At 32.2% G+C, this 20,472-nt stretch overlaps 2 protein-coding genes across 2 annotated transcripts; one reads left to right on the top strand and one right to left on the bottom strand.

Moving 5' to 3' along the window:
- Window positions 1-320: 320 nt before the first annotated feature.
- Window positions 321-5,607, bottom strand: GluProRS (Glutamyl-prolyl-tRNA synthetase). Its single transcript, XM_074142024.1, has one exon. It carries the CDS (start codon window positions 5,471-5,473, stop codon window positions 437-439), a length of 5,037 nt encoding a protein of 1,678 aa, XP_073998125.1. The 5' UTR covers window positions 5,474-5,607; the 3' UTR covers window positions 321-436.
- Window positions 5,608-16,000: 10,393 nt separating this feature from the next.
- On the top strand, window positions 16,001-17,871 carry LOC141461223 (pupal cuticle protein C1B-like). Its single transcript, XM_074142022.1, has 2 exons — window positions 16,001-16,094; window positions 17,236-17,871. The coding sequence occupies exons 1-2, from the start codon at window positions 16,086-16,088 to the stop codon at window positions 17,767-17,769; spliced, it is 543 nt and encodes a 180-aa protein (XP_073998123.1). The 5' UTR covers window positions 16,001-16,085; the 3' UTR covers window positions 17,770-17,871.
- Window positions 17,872-20,472: the final 2,601 nt, after the last annotated feature.

Raw genomic sequence — 20,472 nt, 5'->3', positions numbered from 1 at the left:
AAGGTAAACAAATTAATCTTGATTTAACTACGAATTCACAACTGATTTGAAGAATTGTGATACTACATGTTAGCAGATGTACATTTATTTCGTTACTTGCGAGCGAAATAAAATAAAAAGTCAACTTGAATGTATTAGTAATTTCTTAGTTCCCTTAATTCCTTAGGAAATAACTGAATTTACCTACATAAATTTATGATCTGGCACACTTTCATTAGTTTTAAGCACATTAAATTGAAATTAATAGCATTATAAATATTTTATTAAGTAAAACGTAAGAAGAGACTTAAATAATAAGGAAACTGTGTATAGAATAAAAATTACTTTTAATAAATAAATTATATTTAAATATTATTTAGAAAGACATTTAATAAATTAAAACTTTACTTCAACGTTCAGGAAAAAAAAAAAAATTAAAAATAAATAAACTTTTCCATTAATAGCTTCTTCCAAATAAACAATATTGCTGTGGTTTGTTCATACAAGCTGGGTGTATACACTTGTCTTCAGAAGATATTTTCGCAGGTTGTTCAAATGGTATGCACAGACTTTTAGCGCCCATTGATGGGGCATTAGTATCAATATCTGGATCATTCTTTGCACTTTCATCTTTAATTTTACCTTCACAATCGATATTACCACAAAATGGTGATAACAAAATATTTTTTTTATCCAACTGTTGACAAAAAGTATTCCAATCCTTACAAATGATCATATGTTTTTTCAATTCTTCAGTTGCTTTGGCTAACAGATCAGATTGTATGTTATCTAGTAATTTAGTAACTTCGTTTATAATATTGGCAGTTGGAATTGTTAATTTCTGACCATTATCTCTTCGGACTGCTACTATCTGCTGCTGTTGCATATCCTTAGGTCCTATTTCAACTCGTACTGGCACCCCTTTCAGTTCCCAATGATTGAACTTCCAGCCGGGGGAATAATTATCCCTACCATCTATTTCGCACCTTATATTATTTTGTTTTAGCATGTTAGCTGTTTTATTACACATATCCAACAACTGATCTTTATCACTTTGTTTTAAGTTGGCTGTTATTCCACAGGGGATTATGACTACTTGAATTGAGGCCACTCGAGGTGGAAGTACCAACCCTTGGTTATCAGCGTGTACCATAATAAGAACCCCAATTGTCCTGGTTGTAAGTCCCCATGAATTTTGAAATACATATTTCTTTTCCTGAGTTGTTGGATCCTCAAAAATAATTTCAAACATTTTTGAGAAATTCTGGCCGAGATGGTGTGAAGTAGCACCTTGAATTGCTCTTCCACTGGCCGAAATATAAGCTTCCACAGTCAATGTAAATTCTCCACCAGCAAACTTTTCTTTCTCGGTTTTTCTACCTTTGACCACTGGAACTGCTAGTAGATCTGTGTAAACGGAAGCATAAAGGTCTAATGCAGTGTAAACTTCGGTTTCAGCTTCTTCAAAAGTTGCAAATGCGGTATGCCCTTCTTGCCACAGAAATTCTCTAGTTCTCAGAAAAGGCTGAGGATGTTTAAATTCCCATCTAACTACATTGTTCCATTGATTTAATTTAATTGGAAGATCTCTATACGATTGTATCCATTTAGCGTAGGCTGGATACATAACCGTTTCGCTGGTGGGCCTGATTGCAATAGGTTCTGCAAGATCACTATCTCCAGATTTCGTGACCCAGGCAACTTCTGGAGCAAAATCAGCTATATGGGTTTTCTCTTTCTCTAAAACTGCTTTCGATACAAATATTGGGAAATAACAATTTTTCACGCCCATCTTCTTAATTTCTATATCTATAAAATCTTTGATGGATTCCCAAATAGCAAACGACCAAGGTCTGAGAATATAACAACCACTTATATCATAATATTCAATCAATTCAGACTTAGTAATAATTTGAGAATACCATTCGGGTAAATTTTCCTCTTTCTTAGCTTCCAATCCTAATCGTGTTATTTTCTTTAATGTTGTTTCATTCTCAACTTTGATTTCTTGTTTGGCTGTTTTCACTTTTTGCGGTTGTACTTTTTTATTTGAATCGCCATTAGCACTTCTACCTTTTTTACTTTGTGATTTTCCTTCAGAAGGGAACTCTTGTCCTGTTAAAGATTTGTATTCTGATTTTAGTTGCAGCAATTTCCCAATTGCTTCATTCAACTCTTCCTTGCTTGTAGTGCTTGATTTCATAACTCTAACAATGTTACCTTGATCTTTTATTTTAATAATCAAGGCTGCTGTGTCTAAATTATTCTCAGCAACTTTAACAGCTTTTTCTTGATTGCTCTTTTCAACATTACTTTCTGGTACCCAATCTTTGCCAGTACAAGATTTGTAATCAGCTTTCAGAGCCAGAAGTGCTTTTACTTCTGCATCTATAGCAGTTTTTTCAGCTCTATTAGCCTTAAGTTCTCGTACTTTATCCCCCTGGCATTTTATTTTATTTGACAATAAAGATACATCTGGGCCTTTAGATTCATTCTCTTCAGTCTTCGTTACATTCATACCTGGTTTCCAATCGTCACCAGTAATATTTTTATAATTAGCTTTTAATTGCAATAAAAGTTTTACTTCTTCATCAATGAGATTTTTATCAGATTTTTCAGCTTTTAAAGCACGTATTTTGTTACCAACTTGGGTAATTTTTGTTAATAATTCATTTATATCTGAAGTGTTGTTTTTACTAGATGATACAGCATTAGATTGATCCTCTGGTTTCCAATCAGTGCCCGTCAAAGATTTGTACTCCCCTTTAAGTTTTAATAAGCACTTCACTTCCTCATCTACAATTGATTTTTCAGCTTTATCCGCCTTCAACTTTCTGATCTTGATTCCTACTTCTGCAATTTTCATTGATAACTGCGCTTTATCAAGTGGTTCTTTAATTACAGTAACTTTTGAAACCTGATTAGAAACGTTACTGTCAGTTACAGTTAAGCCAGGTTTCCAATCTGTACCAGTTTCTGCCTTATAAGAGGCTTTTAGCTCTAACAATGTTTTTACATTTTCTTGAATTAAATGTTTATCAGCTTTGTCGGCCTTTAATTTTCTTATTTTATCTCCTAAAGAAGTTATATTTACCAAAATATCATTAACAATTTTATTTTTGTCATTTTCCACTTGATTCCAACCTTGCACCAAAACCGCTTCACAAAGTTCTCGAAGCGAAATTAATTTTTCAATTTCCGCATTAGTCTCAGCAGTATCTTTTTTATCTTTCAACAGATTATTAACTTTTTGTTCCTGATTTTTAAATTCCTTTATTAAATCATTTGGATCGTTAATTGAATTGAGATTGTTTTTCTGTAGACTCATTAGATCTGCTGGCAATCCTTTACTATGACCATCGGGGATGTATATAAGGACGAGTGGGGTGGTTTTAAAAGTATATTTGTTCGGAGGAACATATGGTTGGTCACAAATAAAAAAGCCTTTCCGTTGTAACTGTATAATATCAGATTTTTTGACTTGAGCTAGTTCTGGCTCACCTAACATTTCAACTTTAAACTTAGTCTCATGTCCTATGTATTGTTTAAAATCTTCTTCTTTTCCCAAAATAGCTTTACTTATTATATGATCGAAATAGTAACATACCACAGGAATTAATGGTGCGTTTTTAGTTTCAGCTAGCCAAGTAATCTTTAGTGTTTTCTTGTAGTTTTTATCTTCAATATTTGGTGTAGTCACTACTTGCACAATTTTATCTTTCTCTTTTACAATTTCATTTATGATAAGATTACCCCAATTTATGAAAGTTACATTCTCACCCGATTTGAATTCAACAGCATCCACTTCGTCTACAAGTAAAGTGGGAGCTATCCAGATAGTTTTGTTACCTACTTCATTATTTTTGGGATGTTTGGCAACCTGCATTGTAGACTCATTTGCATTTAGAACCTTCACTGGAGTATATTTTGAAGCATTCACTGCTGTATAGCGTGGAGCAACTGGATCTATAACTTTTTTGTTGATAGCCCAAATTTTATCCCATTCCATTAATACTACAGATCTGGATGAGCCTTGTGCTATAATGAACTGTCTTAATCCTTCAACAGTCATACCTCTTCTCAATACTCCGCGAACAGTTGGCATTCTAGGATCATCCCAGCCATCTACAAACATATTTTGAACAAACCATGTCAATTTTCTTTTTGAGAGCACAGTATTTGTCATATTTAAACGCGAGTATTCCCAAATACAAGGTTTTCTCAAACCTAAATTGTCAATGAACCAATAGAACTGTTCATCTCTATCGTGGTACTCCATAGTTCTTAAACAGTGTGTTACTCCTTCTATGCTATCCACAATGGGACAGGCAAAGTCATATGTGGGATAGACTTTGTACTTTTCACCTGTTTGAGGATGTGGTTCATTTTTACATCTATAAATTGTTGGATCTCTCATACAACCATTCAGCGAAGACATATCTATTTTCGCTCTAACACAACACAGCTGACCCTTCTCTGATCCGGTTTTCATGTCATTCCACATTTTCATATTTTTCTCAACACTATTTTCACGATTTTTAGAACAGATTTTTTTCTCTCTTTCTTTTTTCATTTCTTCGGCATTTGTATCGTCAACATAAGCTTTACCTTCATTAATAAGTTTTTCACACAATTCTAGCATCAATTCAAAGTAATCAGAAGTACGTGTTAAACGGTCATAATTAATTTTTAATAATTTCAAATCTTCCAAAATCACTCTTTCGAAATCTTCTTTTTCTTTTGCTGGGTTTGTATCATCAAATCTCATGATAAGTTGACCTTTAAATGCTTCTTTATAATACTGATTAAGCAATGCTGCTTTAGCATGACCAATATGTAAGTATCCACTAGCTTCTGGAGGGAACCTAACCACTACTTTACCCATTTCAGCTCCAGGAAGATCCACGAATTTCCCCTCATCCTTGCGTCCTGTTTCCAGAACCGCAGCACTAGATAATTTCTCTTCTTTCACCTTAAACTGTGCTGGTAAATTGGCAGAAATGCTTTTCACTTGAATAACAGCATCCTCGACATACTTTAAACTTGCAATGAACGAATACCATCTGGTAACATTTATAGGAGTTTTTTTCGATTGTAGAAGATCTATCCACTTTGATAAATTAAACAATTTAGACCAAACCACAATATCTGCCAATGTGCATTGATTACCAACCAGATAAGTAACAGGAGCTAAAACTCTATCCAAATAATTCAGTGCTTCTTCAAAGTTATCTTCACTGGAAAGTGGGCCAAAACTATAAGTTATCCAATGGTTAATTTCGCATCTTTCAAGTGCATTAGATCCCATCCATCTGTTAGACTGATCTGTATTCGCTAAGTAGCGCATTGCTGATATATTAGAAGTAAACTGTACATTATTTTGAACTACCAAGCAAGTTTCACCACTCACCGTAACTGTCACTTTTCTCTGTGAAGCAGCTAAGATTATTAAAGCCTCCAAAGGGAGTGCGTTAATGTTAACTTTAAATTCCATCTTGCCAAGATTATTGCAAGCACATCACGACACTTTTCACTCTATTTGGACACTGTTGTATACTTTCAATGTATCAGTCTAGGCTACTTCTGAGCTGCACCGTACACCGCATGTTCTAATAAAAATTGTAACCTTCCATTTAGGTTACTTCCACAGGGCCACGTCTACTACAGACGGGTATAACTGTAGTTAACAAAATATAAATCTAAATTTTAACAAAATATAAAATATGAAATAAAATTAAGCCTTATCTAGAATAATATAAATATATAAGTATAAAAATAACATAAAAAGTGCTGGATGACTTAATGATACATTGCACCAAAGTTATTCGTGGAAGACTTCTTTTTTATTTATTTAAGAATAAAATTATAATTAATTCTAGAGTAAACTATCAAGTGCTAGGTAAAGTCATATCGCGTATATATAGATAATTAAGAAATTAACGATATTGTTAAATCGTTTGAGGTTATTGTTTAAGAGATACTTCTGTACATAGTATGTATGGAACTGAACTTAAAGCTAATATCTCATATTGTCTATATAAAATAAACCGATACTATTATTATTAATTAAGTTTAATACTAGAATACTTATTAAAAGTGTTCGCTTTAATCCATCAACTTAGGACATACAATTTGTTTATGGTATTATTTAATGACCCAAATAAATTATGTATCTTATGAAGGTACATCATCAGAAATCTTTTTTGAATACCAATTTAATATTTTTTAAACGTCTATAATGTATAAAACAAAGTCCACAAAACAAAATGAAATACAAATAATTGAAATAGGATGAAACGAAAAATACACTTTTCGATGATAGTACAATATACAATACATACAATATATACATACACACAATATAGATACATACAATTATTTTTACTACCTTTTGCCATTAGTTAAAATTCAAATAATTAATTCTAATTTAAAAATAAGAGCTAAAAGTTTAAGTTTATGACACGTAGTCGCAAAGAATAAAAATAAATAAACGAAAGTTTTATCAAAGGGAAGAAAAATTATCACCAATTTCTGTAATAATTTTTTATTTTATTGCTAAGCTTTCGACCTAGTGACGAGGTCCTCTCAGGCGCGAAGCTAGGACGAAAGCCTGGAAAAAATGAATAAAACATTATGACTAAAATTAACAATAATCTTTCTTCCTTTTGGACTAATGAATCATTTACCGAAAAAATACGTCATTTCTATTAGTTCCAACAGTCACCGCTAGAAAGCATGGGCATACACTTTTGGATTAAACTTTTTAATTAGACGTTTTTATTTTGTTTATAATTTTTTTACTTAAAGTTTCCATGGCAGCTAATTAGTGAGAATCATAGAGCTTTTTTGATTTTCACTTGATTCAGGTGCAACCTGTCAGGTTTTATATTTATTAAGGTCGACTAAGAAGAAGAAGTTTAATAATGAATAAAGCTCATTAGAAGCTATGTTGTGTGTCAAGTCTTAAAATTATTTGGATAATTTGAGACATTATTTTGATAAGCAAAGTAAAAAATTCTTTATATCTACATTCCTTTCTGATATTATTGAAAACATCACAAAATTGCAAGGAAGAAGTCCTGTTAGTTTACTCTTTTACTATATTCATTATCATTTTCGTCACAAACTTTACTCATACTTTACCATAAACAATTTTCCCTAACAAATAAAAAGTAGCCATATGCGGGATTCGAATTGGGGACCTCATGAGCACTAGACCAACACCCGTCCCTTTTTGAATTATATAGCAGAGTAGTTAGAGTATCATTTTAAAAAATTATTAGTCAAAAAGAAATCAATCTAGAGAAAACAAAGAATTTAGGCTAACTCAACTCAGAAAAGTGATAAAGAGCCCGTTATGTTGTTAGGTGAAAAGTTCAATTGTATACTCTTTTGGCAGGATTACAATCATAGTTTGAGTACCAGATTCAAATGATTTTATGCAAAAGTGAAAGATATTTACATGGAAATAAATGAGGGGTTTTTTTGACCCCAGATATTCAATAAGGAGTGCTTCATCTGATATGTGAGAAATTCACGACATTTCTGTAAAATTATTAAGAAATCTTCATATCTACTACTTGGGATATAAATCCATGGTGCATAAGATCCTTGTGCAAGCGTTTAAGGATTGCATAGACCTTGCGTTTTCTTAAACCTGGATTTCTGCATTGTAAATAGCCTTCAAATATGTATAGCTCTCTCAAGCTTCTAACAAATTCATTATTGCTGTAATATTCTACAGAAAAGTGCGAATTCATTTTAATTAAAAACCAAACTGAAAACATATTTCACCATTAATCAAATAATCTTTATTTAACCCCCCACAAAAATGTCAGTCCTTTTTATTTTAGAAGGGCGTGAACCGGACTACCTCCAAACATGTAGGTTTTCATAACAAGGTCGTCGTCCTTCCCCGCCCTGGCTAGGTCATTCAAATGACCTCTCAAGAAACTTCAGCGACACAACGTCCTTGTAAAGACTCCTCCTCAATAAGCTCGTACTCTGTACTTTATTACATGCGTTTACGACACTTTAACAAATTCTATTTATCGTTTCACTATAAGATCAAAGTCTTTTGATGATAAGGTCATTCGACCAGGATCTAGAAACTGTGCCATGTGTCACTAACCTCTGTAAGATTTAAGATTCCAAATAAATGTATTAATGTATCAAACTTCATTACCTTGACTTTTCAACTTTTTTGAAAAGAACTCAACTTGATTTAGTTAACATTTATGTTTGTTTAATCCAAATTCTAGTTACAAATAAAGTGTTCTTTTTGCTGATACTGATTACCTTGTCTTAGTTCTTCAAATGTTTACAGCCATTAGTAGTTGGATTCATAATTTCACAAAGAAATTCTTTCTGATTAGATAGATTAAGCATTTATTAACAAAAATATCCTATTGTAAAGCGCCTGTACATATTTGGAGCTTAGGCTGTAACCCAATTATTTATTAAAACCTTCTTTTGTTACGTGGTAAATAAATAAGAAAAAATGTATTAAGTCAGGCTGTGTTCAGTAATGCATTCTTCACTCTTCTATATCCGTAACATGACCCAAATCATACAATCCTTTACTCCTAAAGAGGGGATTATTTTTTGTGAGATATACCAGATGATTTTACTGCATTATCGCATCAAAGTCTCTGTTAGTGTCAACATATAGACGGAAAAGTCAACGAGGAGAGACCACTACTCTTAAGGACTTAGACTACATCTCTTTTAGTAAGACAGATTCTATCGCATGTCAAGCTCCAGGAGGAATAGAAATACAGCAACATCGGCGCCACCACTATCTCATACATCAGAATCTTATTCTAGGAGGACAGCTTAGATTTTACTAAAGAACTAGGGACATAGCGCTCTTGAAAACAAAGCGATATCACAAATCCGTAATTGGAGACTCAAAGTGAGTTTCTGGTCGAAGAAACTTCAAGAGGTTGTCTCCAAAAGTGAGATAAAACGCGGCCTGCCTAGTGACTAGAATAGTATTAATTTAAAGTTCATTTAAATGAACAAAAAATTCAAGTTACAAGATTTTTTATAACAGAACAAGATACTTTAATCGGCACGGTTTCTGCCGTCTGCCGGAGTTTGAAACATATATTATCAGCAAAATTAGGAAAACAAAGTTATAATTAGTAGATGTATATAAATAGAAACATTTTAAATACAGAAAGGGCTAAGAAAAAGAAGTAAAAGAGAGAAAATGCATTTATTATTTAATTCGCTAAGATTTTTTAGGTTAATAAACATCAATGATAAACTATATAAACACAAAGGTTCCTCTCAGATGTCTACAAAATTAAAAAAACAGGCTCATTTAGGAATTTTCCTCTGAACTTCCAAGATTCAGTTGCGTAATGGACCAGTTGAGGCCAATTTATACCATTCATCAAATTTACAAATCTTTCTAGAGAAAGAAATCTTTCTCCAAAAACTGCCAAACGAATAGGCGACAGGGCAGGGCAGGTAGCAACAAAGTAAACAGTATACTCCTTCTCCACAAGATCACATAGAGGACATTCTACACCCAGACTGTTGTTGGACATAGGGATTACAATTAAGATACACCAGTTCTCCTTAAGAGCTTCAGTACCGAAGGTAATCTATTGAGATTGTCTACCACCTCACGGAGTAAATTAGAACACATCTCACGTCATGATCAAACAATTTATAAATTATAAACCTATGAGTGGAGCTTGCTCTTTCTTTAAATTTATTGTTTACGTTCACCCTCACTTGGTTTACCAAACTCCCAATCTGAGAACTGAAGGTTGCACGTTCAGTTGTGCTAAAATTGATTGACACTAGTGACTAGAAATTTTAATCTTATTTTAACCTTCCAACTAACACTGTACTTTTTAATACCCTCCATGATCCTGTTCAGACTATTGACTGTCCAGCCTCCATGAGAGGGTGAAGACAGCACTGATAACTCTATTAGTGCAGGAAGAAAACTTTTGCTGTAGTTAACTACAATTTATTTGAGTCATTTGGTGAACTGAAGAAGCAATAATGCATTGTGCAATTATTAAGCTAAAAAGGGGCATCTGCTAAAAAGGCAGTTGGACCGATTGCTAAACAATAAATTGTTTACAAATTTAGTAATTACAATTATTTGTGGGAGAAATGTTTGCATTGTAAGGGGACTCGTACAATCTTGCTTGTCCTACGAAGAAAGTGTTTCAGCTTGATCTCTTGGAAGTTATTGCTTTTCTGTTTTTGTTTGTCTACGTATTAACGACAAAATATAATGACTAATAAAGGATTGATCGCTCAACTTTAGTATTTTAAATTACTAAGATGATTAGATGTGGTCCAGACTTACTATTGGTATACTTATTGGGATAGCATTTAACAATTAACATAATTCATAAAAAAAAAAAAAAGATGAATTACAAACCAAAAGATGATTTTTACAGAATATAATTTAAGGTTTTTGGGATTTTTTTTATCACAGAGTTTATCTATGATCTTCTTTATCGTCCAATTGCATGCAATTTCAACTGACACCTTTTTTTTTGTTCAGTATTTTGAAGAATAAATGAAGTTGATTTCCTGGGTTTTGAGACCGTTTGCGGACTTCTAGACCGTACTGTAATCATTTTTCGACACTTCTGCACCAATAAGACATACAACTTTAACCCTCAACAGTATGCCTCTTTTGTTCAAAAAAGGAATTGGTTAGAGAGACAAATGTATTATCTTTTCATTCTAAAGCTAGTCTTTCATTTAGGTTACAGTATCATCATTTTTTTTTATTGAGAATGTTTTTTTAATTTATGATGAAACCAATCATTTTCTTAACGAGTTTGTTTTTGACAATTTGTTTAAAAACACAAATGGGCAACATGCCCTTTTTAAGATTATTACTCAGAATTTCGGACGGCTCTAAGACAGAAGAAAGTGAAGCCAAGGTGCTCGGCTAATCCTAGCAATAATATAATAATGATATCTTAGTAAGTCCAATTTTTGATTAGTGAATGATGTTAATAAAAGAAACAACAGACAATAAAAAATAGTGTAAAGGATCAAATCAGATCTTTTCCTTAGAAAAAAGCAAAACAAAAGAAAAAAAACCATGCGTTTCCACTGTAATTTATAAAATTAAATTTGAAAAATTTGTTCCAAACGTTTTAATAATTTTGGTTATTAATAGAAGAGAATCACATTCTGGACACAATACCTTAATTTTTAGAACAATTATGAGATTAATACTTGATTTTGCTTTATTTTATTAACAAAATTTATGTTATTAATTATTCATGAATTATTTAAAAATTGTTCAAATTGCCTTGAACTGAGAGCGCAGTGTTCACTATTACTTTAGTGTGCAGTAACATTATGCAAGTAACACATTGCACCCAGTATCACAATATTATCTTAACCTTTTAAAAGACTAACGCCCATTTCAAACATATAAATCGCCGTTACCAATAATAATATAAAATAAATAAAGGTATTCATTTTTTTTAAGACGGCTTTTGCTTAAATATTACTTTTAATGAAGCCTGTTTTTAACGCATTTTTGTTAAATTTTAGCAGTGATTGTTTGTAGAAATCAGACAGAGATGTAGTTGGGGGTCTGCGAAATGTGCGTGCACGCATACTGGACAAAGAGTAACCTTGGTCCAGACCGAGTTAACTTGTTCTCTGTGTGGTCAGGGTGTGGCATCTCCACCTTGACACACTTATCTTACTCTCCTGTAATTATGTTATCTCACAATGTTTTAGCACTTTCATCAATAAATCAGCGCTCGCTCTACACGGATCAACCACATTTTCCAATCAATTAATTAGAACAATCTAATTTTTTGTTTTTAATAATTATTTTTTAATGCTTTAACCGTGTGATCACTATACTTAGAATTGGATTGCCGCAAAATTTACTTTCTCTTTCTCCCTATAGAAGCCCAAATGAATAGTTTATAGAAATGTATAGGTGAATAAACATGAACATTCCGTACAAATCGCCTATTATTTTTTGGTCCCATTTCATTTAAGTTCAATTGTGGTTCCATACAGATTGCTGGCACCAACTTTCCGAAAGGTTAGGTTCCTCAAACGTCTTGCTTGCCGCATTCCTCACTCTAGATAACCATTCAGGCATTGATGTATTTTTTTTTTTTAAGATAAGTTGTATGGGGTTCACTTTTTAGTGAGATCCTATTTCTGATACTGATTTTTCTAGTCTTCATCTGAATTGCTGAAGACATCATCATCATCATAATCGCTAGCATCAGGCGATTACTCATGTGTTTATGGAATCACACTTTACCATCTTAGCCTCTTTGGTCATCGTTTGATAGTTAAAAGTTGATATCTCGCTGTAATTTCTTCTTTTAGGCCTAACCTCTTACTCAATCTCTCTGTTAGAATCAGAAGAATTAGTCACGTTCCCAGTGGACAGTCCAATTCTACTCTAAAATACTCCAAAACTACTCAAACAATCTGGGAACTTCACATACACTCATAAACCTTTTATTCAAAAATATTTCCAGTTGAAGAATTTTCTAAGAAGCTCTTTAGTTGCATCGTTCTGAAATTAAATCTTCACTTTTGATTCAAAAGTTGTAAACATTAAAAAGTAAACACAGAGGTAACTAGAATATCTCCTAATCCTTTTCACTGTGAAGTAGTAACCTGTGAAAATTTAAAGGAACCAAATTTTTAATAATCAATCGAAGTTTGAAGACAATTTTAATTACTTTATAAGAAGAAACAGCAATGAATACTAAATATTTATTATTATGACCAAAGTTATTTAATCATAAGCAGTTAAATTAATATTTTAATGTTATGTTCCATGTTAACCTATTAGCTAATTACAAAATACTGTAACAGTTTTACATGACTTTCAACTAGCAAGACAACTTTCTTGGTGCCGCTAACAACATTTTTTTCTGAAAGAATTTTGTACAATATACGAGCTAATAATATTTAATTCCTGTTCGAGAGAACCGGCTACAACCCCATCTAGTGACCACTTTACCTTCACCACTGTTGGAGGTCACAGAGACAGTAGCAGTCTGTTACAATCCATGTTCTTCCAGTATTCTTAGTTTGATAAAGAGGCGTTAGGTTTAATTTTTACTTTCTCAAGAAAAATTAATAGGTCAAAATTTCGAAATTATAATTAAACGAAAATTAATGTATAAAAGATTCAAAAAAATATGTGGGTGAACAAAATAATTAATATGTTCATATAAGTTCTAATAACGTCTTAGAAACGATCTTTTTGACCTTCTTTTTCTTGATGCTCCATAAATGTCGGATGTGTGTTGAAAAAAGTAGATGTACTAAGTAAGAACATTGAAGAGTGCTCCTTATTGGTTCCTATTTCGTCCCAGTCCCTTTGATAGTTACTACGTGCCTGGAACTCATTAATGCCTTATTATTTCTTAAAGGGAAGGTTAAGTCAGGTTGCTCCTTGCTTTAGCCAGAAGGTCGACCTTTGCAAAGGATAGGCATCCATTGTAATGTTGTTTACCAACCTTCATTCAAGTCATTAATGGTTTTCATGCTGGAAACTTCAAGGCATTTTGTCTAGAAGTCTAAAGATGTCAGGAATTGGATGACCGCAAGGGAATCGATAAGAGGAATCACTTTCGTGACTGGCTGGATAGTTAGTGGATGCAAAACAAAGCAAAACAAAAACGTATTTAAAACAAAGAGTTCCGTTGATTATATAAAAAATAATATATTCCTAACCAAATTACCAAGAATTAGATTTCCTCCAGACATTGGGACATTAGCGAATGGTTAATAGTTATTTAAAGTGTACTGCATTCCTTTCGGGTCACTCCCAGTGTACAAAATAGCTCGACCTACCTTAGGGTCATAGTCTTATCGTTACGCAAGAAACGCAAAAAGCCGTGACTAGCTTTCAAACTACCGTAAATTAAACTTCATCCAAAAATTTGCTTTATTTTTAATTATTTTAAGTTAAATTACCTAAACTGAGGTTGTCTGTAAAAAAAAAACAGTTTTCTCTTATTTCTCCTTATTTTTTGTTTACTTCTTAGTGGATCTTATTTTTAATTTATTTATGTATTTGTTTTTGTAGTTTTAAGTTTTCTTGTCTTTCTCTTATGCAGGTCTAGTTACTCGTGTGCATGATTCATTTCAATTTTCTCTAATATAATATTTCTTTAATATGTGTAATACGTATGTATATATAAATAGGGAATACTTTAGAAGAAAACCAAATAACAAAACGCCTACTGAACAAACTAAAACTTTTAAAATTAACAAATCACTAAAATATAAATGCCAAATTGTGTATGTATTTCGAGCAAAACAAATGATAAAAATAAAGAATATTTTTTGAATTTTAAGAAGGCTTATTGCAGGTACCTTTATTTTTTTAGTCAGTAATAATATTTATTAAATAAATTTAAATGTCTTCTTTATATAAGTTATTGAAAAGTAATTTTAAGTGTAAGTCAACATTTTTTATTACAATCTCTCTTTTAAGTTAGACAAGGAAAATAGAGATGAATATAAGACTCATTATGCACTTTTGAAAGTTAGCATGTCTCTTTGAAGCACATAATGATGACTATTTATTGGATTTGAGGGCATCTCAAAACGATGCATTTACAAATATCTATTAAATGGAACAATGATGCTGGTAAAATATATATATATATATTTTTTAGTTCTTATTTTGGCCACTTTCAGTTTTCCTAAATTATTTTTTTTTTTACTCAATGATTTCTGTTTTACTCCAGCAGCAAAATAGTAAGAGAATTTGGTGGCATAACAATCTCAATGTTCTACTGGCTCACGGCTATAGTTATCACTTTGCAAATCCGTCTCCAGATAATGAAAATAATAAGGGCAGTAAGCTGGAATTGAACCAAGTCTTTAGCTTCCTCAGTTGAATGACTACCTTAACTTAATAATTAATTATCCTTACTTTGACTTAAATATAATTACTTTTTTAAAAAAACAAATATATCTTATCAAGATATTTATTTTAATATTTATGATATTTTGCATGAAGAACTTACCATATAAGATAATCCATAAACGTGAAAGTTTTACTGTAAGTTCCTCTCTCTTTAGGTGCAAGAAGTTCACAGATACCTACTGTTACCTTCAGATACCTGGCTGAAACAAAGAAACTTGGTTAGTGTTTACTTGGTAGGGAATTTAAAGTAATCTGGATTCAGGAACGTCCAATCTCTCCTCTAGCAATGTTGGAGCAATGTTTTTGACAAACATTATATAGAACAGTACAACAGATAATAACAGTTACCAATAGAATAAACTCCTTCGGCGTACATGCTCCAAGTGGGCGTGCCCTGAGTTTTATTTTGCAATGGTATATCTTTCTTACGACACTGTGCTCTTTAATCTTATTTAGACGGCAATCAATCAGAGGTCAAAGACACTTTTCATAAATATCTACTATTAAATGCTACACTACTAAATTTTATTTATAACTTTCATTTCGTTTATTTTACTGTTTAAGATATAACAATCAGTTGACTTTGAAGTACAAATGGTTATTAGATGACTTAAAGCATTATCCTCAAAATAATTATCAGCAAGTTCCATTTTCACACCTTCACTTCTACCTCACAAAAGCTTCATGCTAAATTTAGTTTTCCTATATCTTCTTTTTTAAAAGAAACAAACCGATGTTTTGCTTAAAATTTATGTCACAATTAAACCTTTGAATTTTATGTCACTCTAAATAATTTTCTAATTGAAGTTTGCTTGGGGATACTGGACTTAATCTGTTACACTAAATCGCACAGTGTACTCTTCCAACACACAAGAATTTTAGAGTTTTTAAACGTTCATTGAAAACTGAGAGTTTTAATAATATTTCTTTACCAGAACTGTGAAAATTGCAATGTGGGCCTATATTATGAATAGATATATGTTGTATAAAACATTGTAATTAGTACATTATGTATATGAACAGAAGGTAAATGGGGTTGTTAACAGTTCGGGTTGGTATTGGAAGGCCTTGGTCAGTGAAAGTAGGGTTAATTCTTTAGTAGTATATAAAGTAATTCGGACTGGTAGCACCATTATACAGTAATCTGTAGCACACCCTATCTAAACACACACTAAAACTAATCATGTACAAGGTGAGTTATTAAAGTAGTTTGCATGATCAAAATAATGTTACCCAAGGACTATAATTCAATTTCAAACGAGTGTAAGTTAAGTTTTTCTTAGGAATTTCCAAACAACAGAGCCATTTATTTTGCGTGTTTTCATGATTCTGGAATTTTTATTCAAATTCTATCTAACATCAATCTCGACTGATTTCACTAATTTTCAGAAATATTGAAATCGAAAGTTGATAGAAAAAGGACTTTCAATAAGGACTTTAATTGAAAATTCATTTGAAGGAGTCTTCTTTTTCTGAAATAATGTGTTATTTTAAGCATTGGTTGACCAATTTATTGAATTCGGTCTTATTTTAATTTTTTAAAGACACTTCACGTAAAAATTCTTCTGAGAGAGTCTATTATGTATGTTCTTCACAGAATTTACCCAAGTATAAAAATTGACAACAAATATTGTTCAGAATAAATAGCTATAAAGAAGCCTCAGAATATTGCTCCACAAAAACCTCCTCAAGAAAACTTTACCGGACAAATATTAAATGAAAGTAGAACCAAGCAGAAAGTATATGAAATGTGAGGTACTTGTTATACACAGTTTTTTTAAACAAATATCGCAGTTGTTCAGTACAAAAGTTTTTGGAAAGTCACTCATCTAGTTGAGGAATTCGTGACGAATTATTAACGGAGAATAAGTATCAGTTAATTAATAAATAAATTAATTAATTTTTGAATTGAAAAGATGGCTGAATTGTACGTTTGTTTTTATTTATTTTTTTTTAATTTGACAACTGAATAGTTTTATGAAGCAACAAATTCTGTACTGATTTGCTATCTTCCAACTAAAAACTTTGATAAGGACAGAAATGTAGAAAACATTCATTCTTATAATTCCTATAATATAACTAATATCTAAAAGAAATTTTTAAAAATAATCAAATGACATCTGATTAAAGTCCTTGACAGACCGGCAATCAATAAAACCCTAATTTATAGTTAAGTTCAGCAATTTAGATTTAATAAATATGCAGAAATTACTTAGTTTTGAGTGTAAACATTTTTCCTTGACAATTTGTATTCATATTAATGTCTGAAAAGATAAAAAAAACAACAAAATTTTCATCTTTACTATAATCATTCTTTTATTTTTTTGTCATAGTTCCTAGTTCTTGCCGCCGTCTTGGCCTACGCTAACGCTGGAGGTTTGCTCGGAGTCCCAGCTGTTGCCACCACATATGCCGCTGCTCCAGTAGCCTATGGACATGCTGTACCCGCTGCCGTCACCTCACAATCCTCCAACGTCTACAGAAGCTTTGGCAACTTGGGACAAGTATCCACCTACACCAAGACTGTTGATACCCCATTCTCCAGTGTCAGGAAATCCGATGTACGTGTATCCAACCCTGGCTTGGCTACCGTTGCTCATGCTCCAGTGGCATACGCTGCTCCAGCTTATGCCAGTTATGCTCATGCTGCTCCAGTTGTAGCCAAGGCTTATGCTCCAGCTGTTGCCTACTCTGCTGCCCCAGCTTATGCCAGTTATGCTCATGCTGCTCCAGTTGTAGCCAAAGCTTATGCCCCAGCTGTTGCTCCAGTAGCTCACGCTGGACTCGTCGGAGTTGCCTACTCCGCTGCCCCAGCTGTATCTCACCTAACCTACAGCAACTCCTACGGCCTCCAATACGGATGGTAAACAATAAAAAAATTTTTAAGACAATAATGTGTACATAAAAATATTTATTTATTTGGCAATTTGTGATAAAAAAAAAATAATAATAATGTTATTTTAAACTTATTCGTTTGTTTATTTCCCTTCCTACTCCAATTGTGCAAGTGAACCCAAAAACAAAATCAAGTGATGAATCAATGCTAATTGTTCTGTAACTCTGAATACTTCATCCTGAGAGGCTTCTCACAATTTTCAGGGTATTATGCAAATAGCACTCTGAAATATTTGAGATTTTGCTGGTTATTTCTGCCAAAATCATCGAAGCCACGAGCTTGAAATGAAAATGAACTATCCAAATCAGATATATCCCAATTTCTAAAAGTTCACTCTTTACAATTTTTTTCTTTTTTCAGATTTTTCTAATTGTTGAATTAGCAGTTTGAAATGAAAGCTGGAATCTGTAATACTATTTGTAAAGATACAATTTCTATTTTTAGATACAATTTTATACTCTCAAAGTTTATTAGACCATAATCAAAGAAAGATTCTTGTAGGTTACCCAGATCTATTTTTCTAAAAAAAAAATTTCAAGTTCACGAAGATTCTAATGAGGGTATCTTCTATTTTACACTGAGATATTCCCAGGCTTCTAAAACTTTTCAGAAAATATCTTTTAAATATGTGAGGATGTTTAAGGTTCCAGTAAAATTTTCACGAAATGTGCCGACACAATGGTATGCTAGGCCAGTTACGTTAAACTAACCCTGAGTTCATGTTAACATGCAAAGTTACCAAATGCTTTTCCATTAATCAATATCCTTCTGGCTTAGACCTTTTAAACCTTATGCAGCTTCAGTCCAGGGACCGTTTTCTAGAAACTAATAAAGAAGAAGGGAAAAAAGAAATACTTTACATTCGGACCCACAAAATAATTCACAATGACAAGGAATGAAAATCTTTTATCTAATCACACTTCATCCATGAGATAACAATAATAAGTTAAATGTTCTTAAAAATAATTAGGGAGTTACAATTAATTTCATAATTTAAAAATTTTTGAATGATTTGGATTCATGATTACAGCTTAGGTCATTTCAGGTTTCTGATTTATAAAGTTTCATTATGTGAACCAACTTAATGTTATTTGTTTAGAATGTTATCATTTATACAGCTACATCTTTATATTATCTTGGTAGACATAAAAATATCAAGGGCCTTACAATTATTTCATGAACGTCTTAGTGATAAGAAAAAAAAGTAATGTGATTAGACCTACATGTAAACCACCACTAATACATACAAAGTGAAGCAACCTCTATAAAGGAAAGCCAAGGGGTCAGATGGATGAACTTGTAAGTATCAAAAAGGGTATACTTTACCACAATAACCTATGTAACAAAATAATAAACATTAAATTTAGTAATTTTTTTTTATAATATAGCTTTATAGAAAGGTCAAAATAAAGACTTAAGGAACATGAAACAGATATTACAGTTGTTTTGGGTTGGGCTAGTTTTGCGTGTTCAACTGACCGTTACCGATTGGTTTATTGAAGTGCTCCAGTCAAAGATATAAATTTATTTTTAAACTTTTTTTTCCAATAGTTTGTGTGAAAAGAAAAATAACCAATCAAAATGATCTTGACGAAGAAATGTTCAGTATGAAGTTGTTCCGTTTAGAAAAAAAGAATATTGTAATATAATCATAGTCAACAAACATTCTCTATTAAAACCGTTTACAAGAAAACGTTAAGTAATTTAAATTTATTTCGATTTGATTTGATGACTGACTAATATCAGTGCTTTAAGTTAAAATATTTTATGACTAAACCGTTTCTGCCTACCAACGCCTTGATTAAAGTACAGTCAGCATTAATTTACTAATTTATTTAGGTGCTTACAACTAGAATTAGCTATATACAATACACTTGTTCATCTAACTTGAACCGATTAAATGAACTCTCCAAAATTTAACTGTTCTGTTTAACATGACCCAAGTACTTTATTTTTTACAGTTTCACAATCAACGCAACTTTTCTTTTTAATTGCATAAAAACCTCAATAAATCTTGATCACTAGAATGCTTTTTCATAAACAATAACCAAATATTTATCAAATAAAAATGGAGGGTGTGACCCCGATCTATAGTGTCTGCACTGTCCTGGGACGGGCCGTTCTCCTTGGTCCCACCCTGTCCTACTTTGTACACTCTCCTCCGCTCTTCTTCTGTTGTCACTTTTGATTTGATCGGTTCTTTGACTTCTTTCAAGGGCCAACAAATTATTATAATAATAGTAGCGATAATAAAATGGGGAAAAGGGAAGTAATTAGCCGATGATAAGGCTGTGGACAATCACGCGACAGTCTGCGGGTTCCATGTCTGGCAGTGAGTTGTTATTCGCCTTAAAATTTTCTCTTCCTAGGCTCTTCTCGAGCTCACCGTTTGGTGATAGAAGTTTTCATCAGTAATGCAAGAACTGAGAGTCCCTAGAAACTTTTGACCCCTGATTTTAATGAGGAATTGCATAAAAAAATAAAATAATAATAATGAGGTGTAAGTCAGTAGCGTGTTTGATTTGAAATGGGTAGGGTCCCAGATATAATCCAGCATCTTACCTTTTTAGTGTCGTCCATATTGCAGTGGTAATGACTGTTATGCCCTCTGATGTTGAAGCGCCTCAAAAAACTATCAATAATAAATGTGAAAGAATTAGTTCTTTGATAATAT

The sequence above is a fragment of the Rhodnius prolixus genome, unplaced genomic scaffold, assembly GCF_049639745.1.
Source record: "Rhodnius prolixus isolate KJV_2025 unplaced genomic scaffold, Rpr scaffold_6, whole genome shotgun sequence".
Taxonomy (NCBI): domain Eukaryota; kingdom Metazoa; phylum Arthropoda; class Insecta; order Hemiptera; family Reduviidae; genus Rhodnius; species Rhodnius prolixus.
Note: the sequence above shows the minus strand (reverse complement) of the source record. Positions and strands in the feature narration are given on the sequence as shown.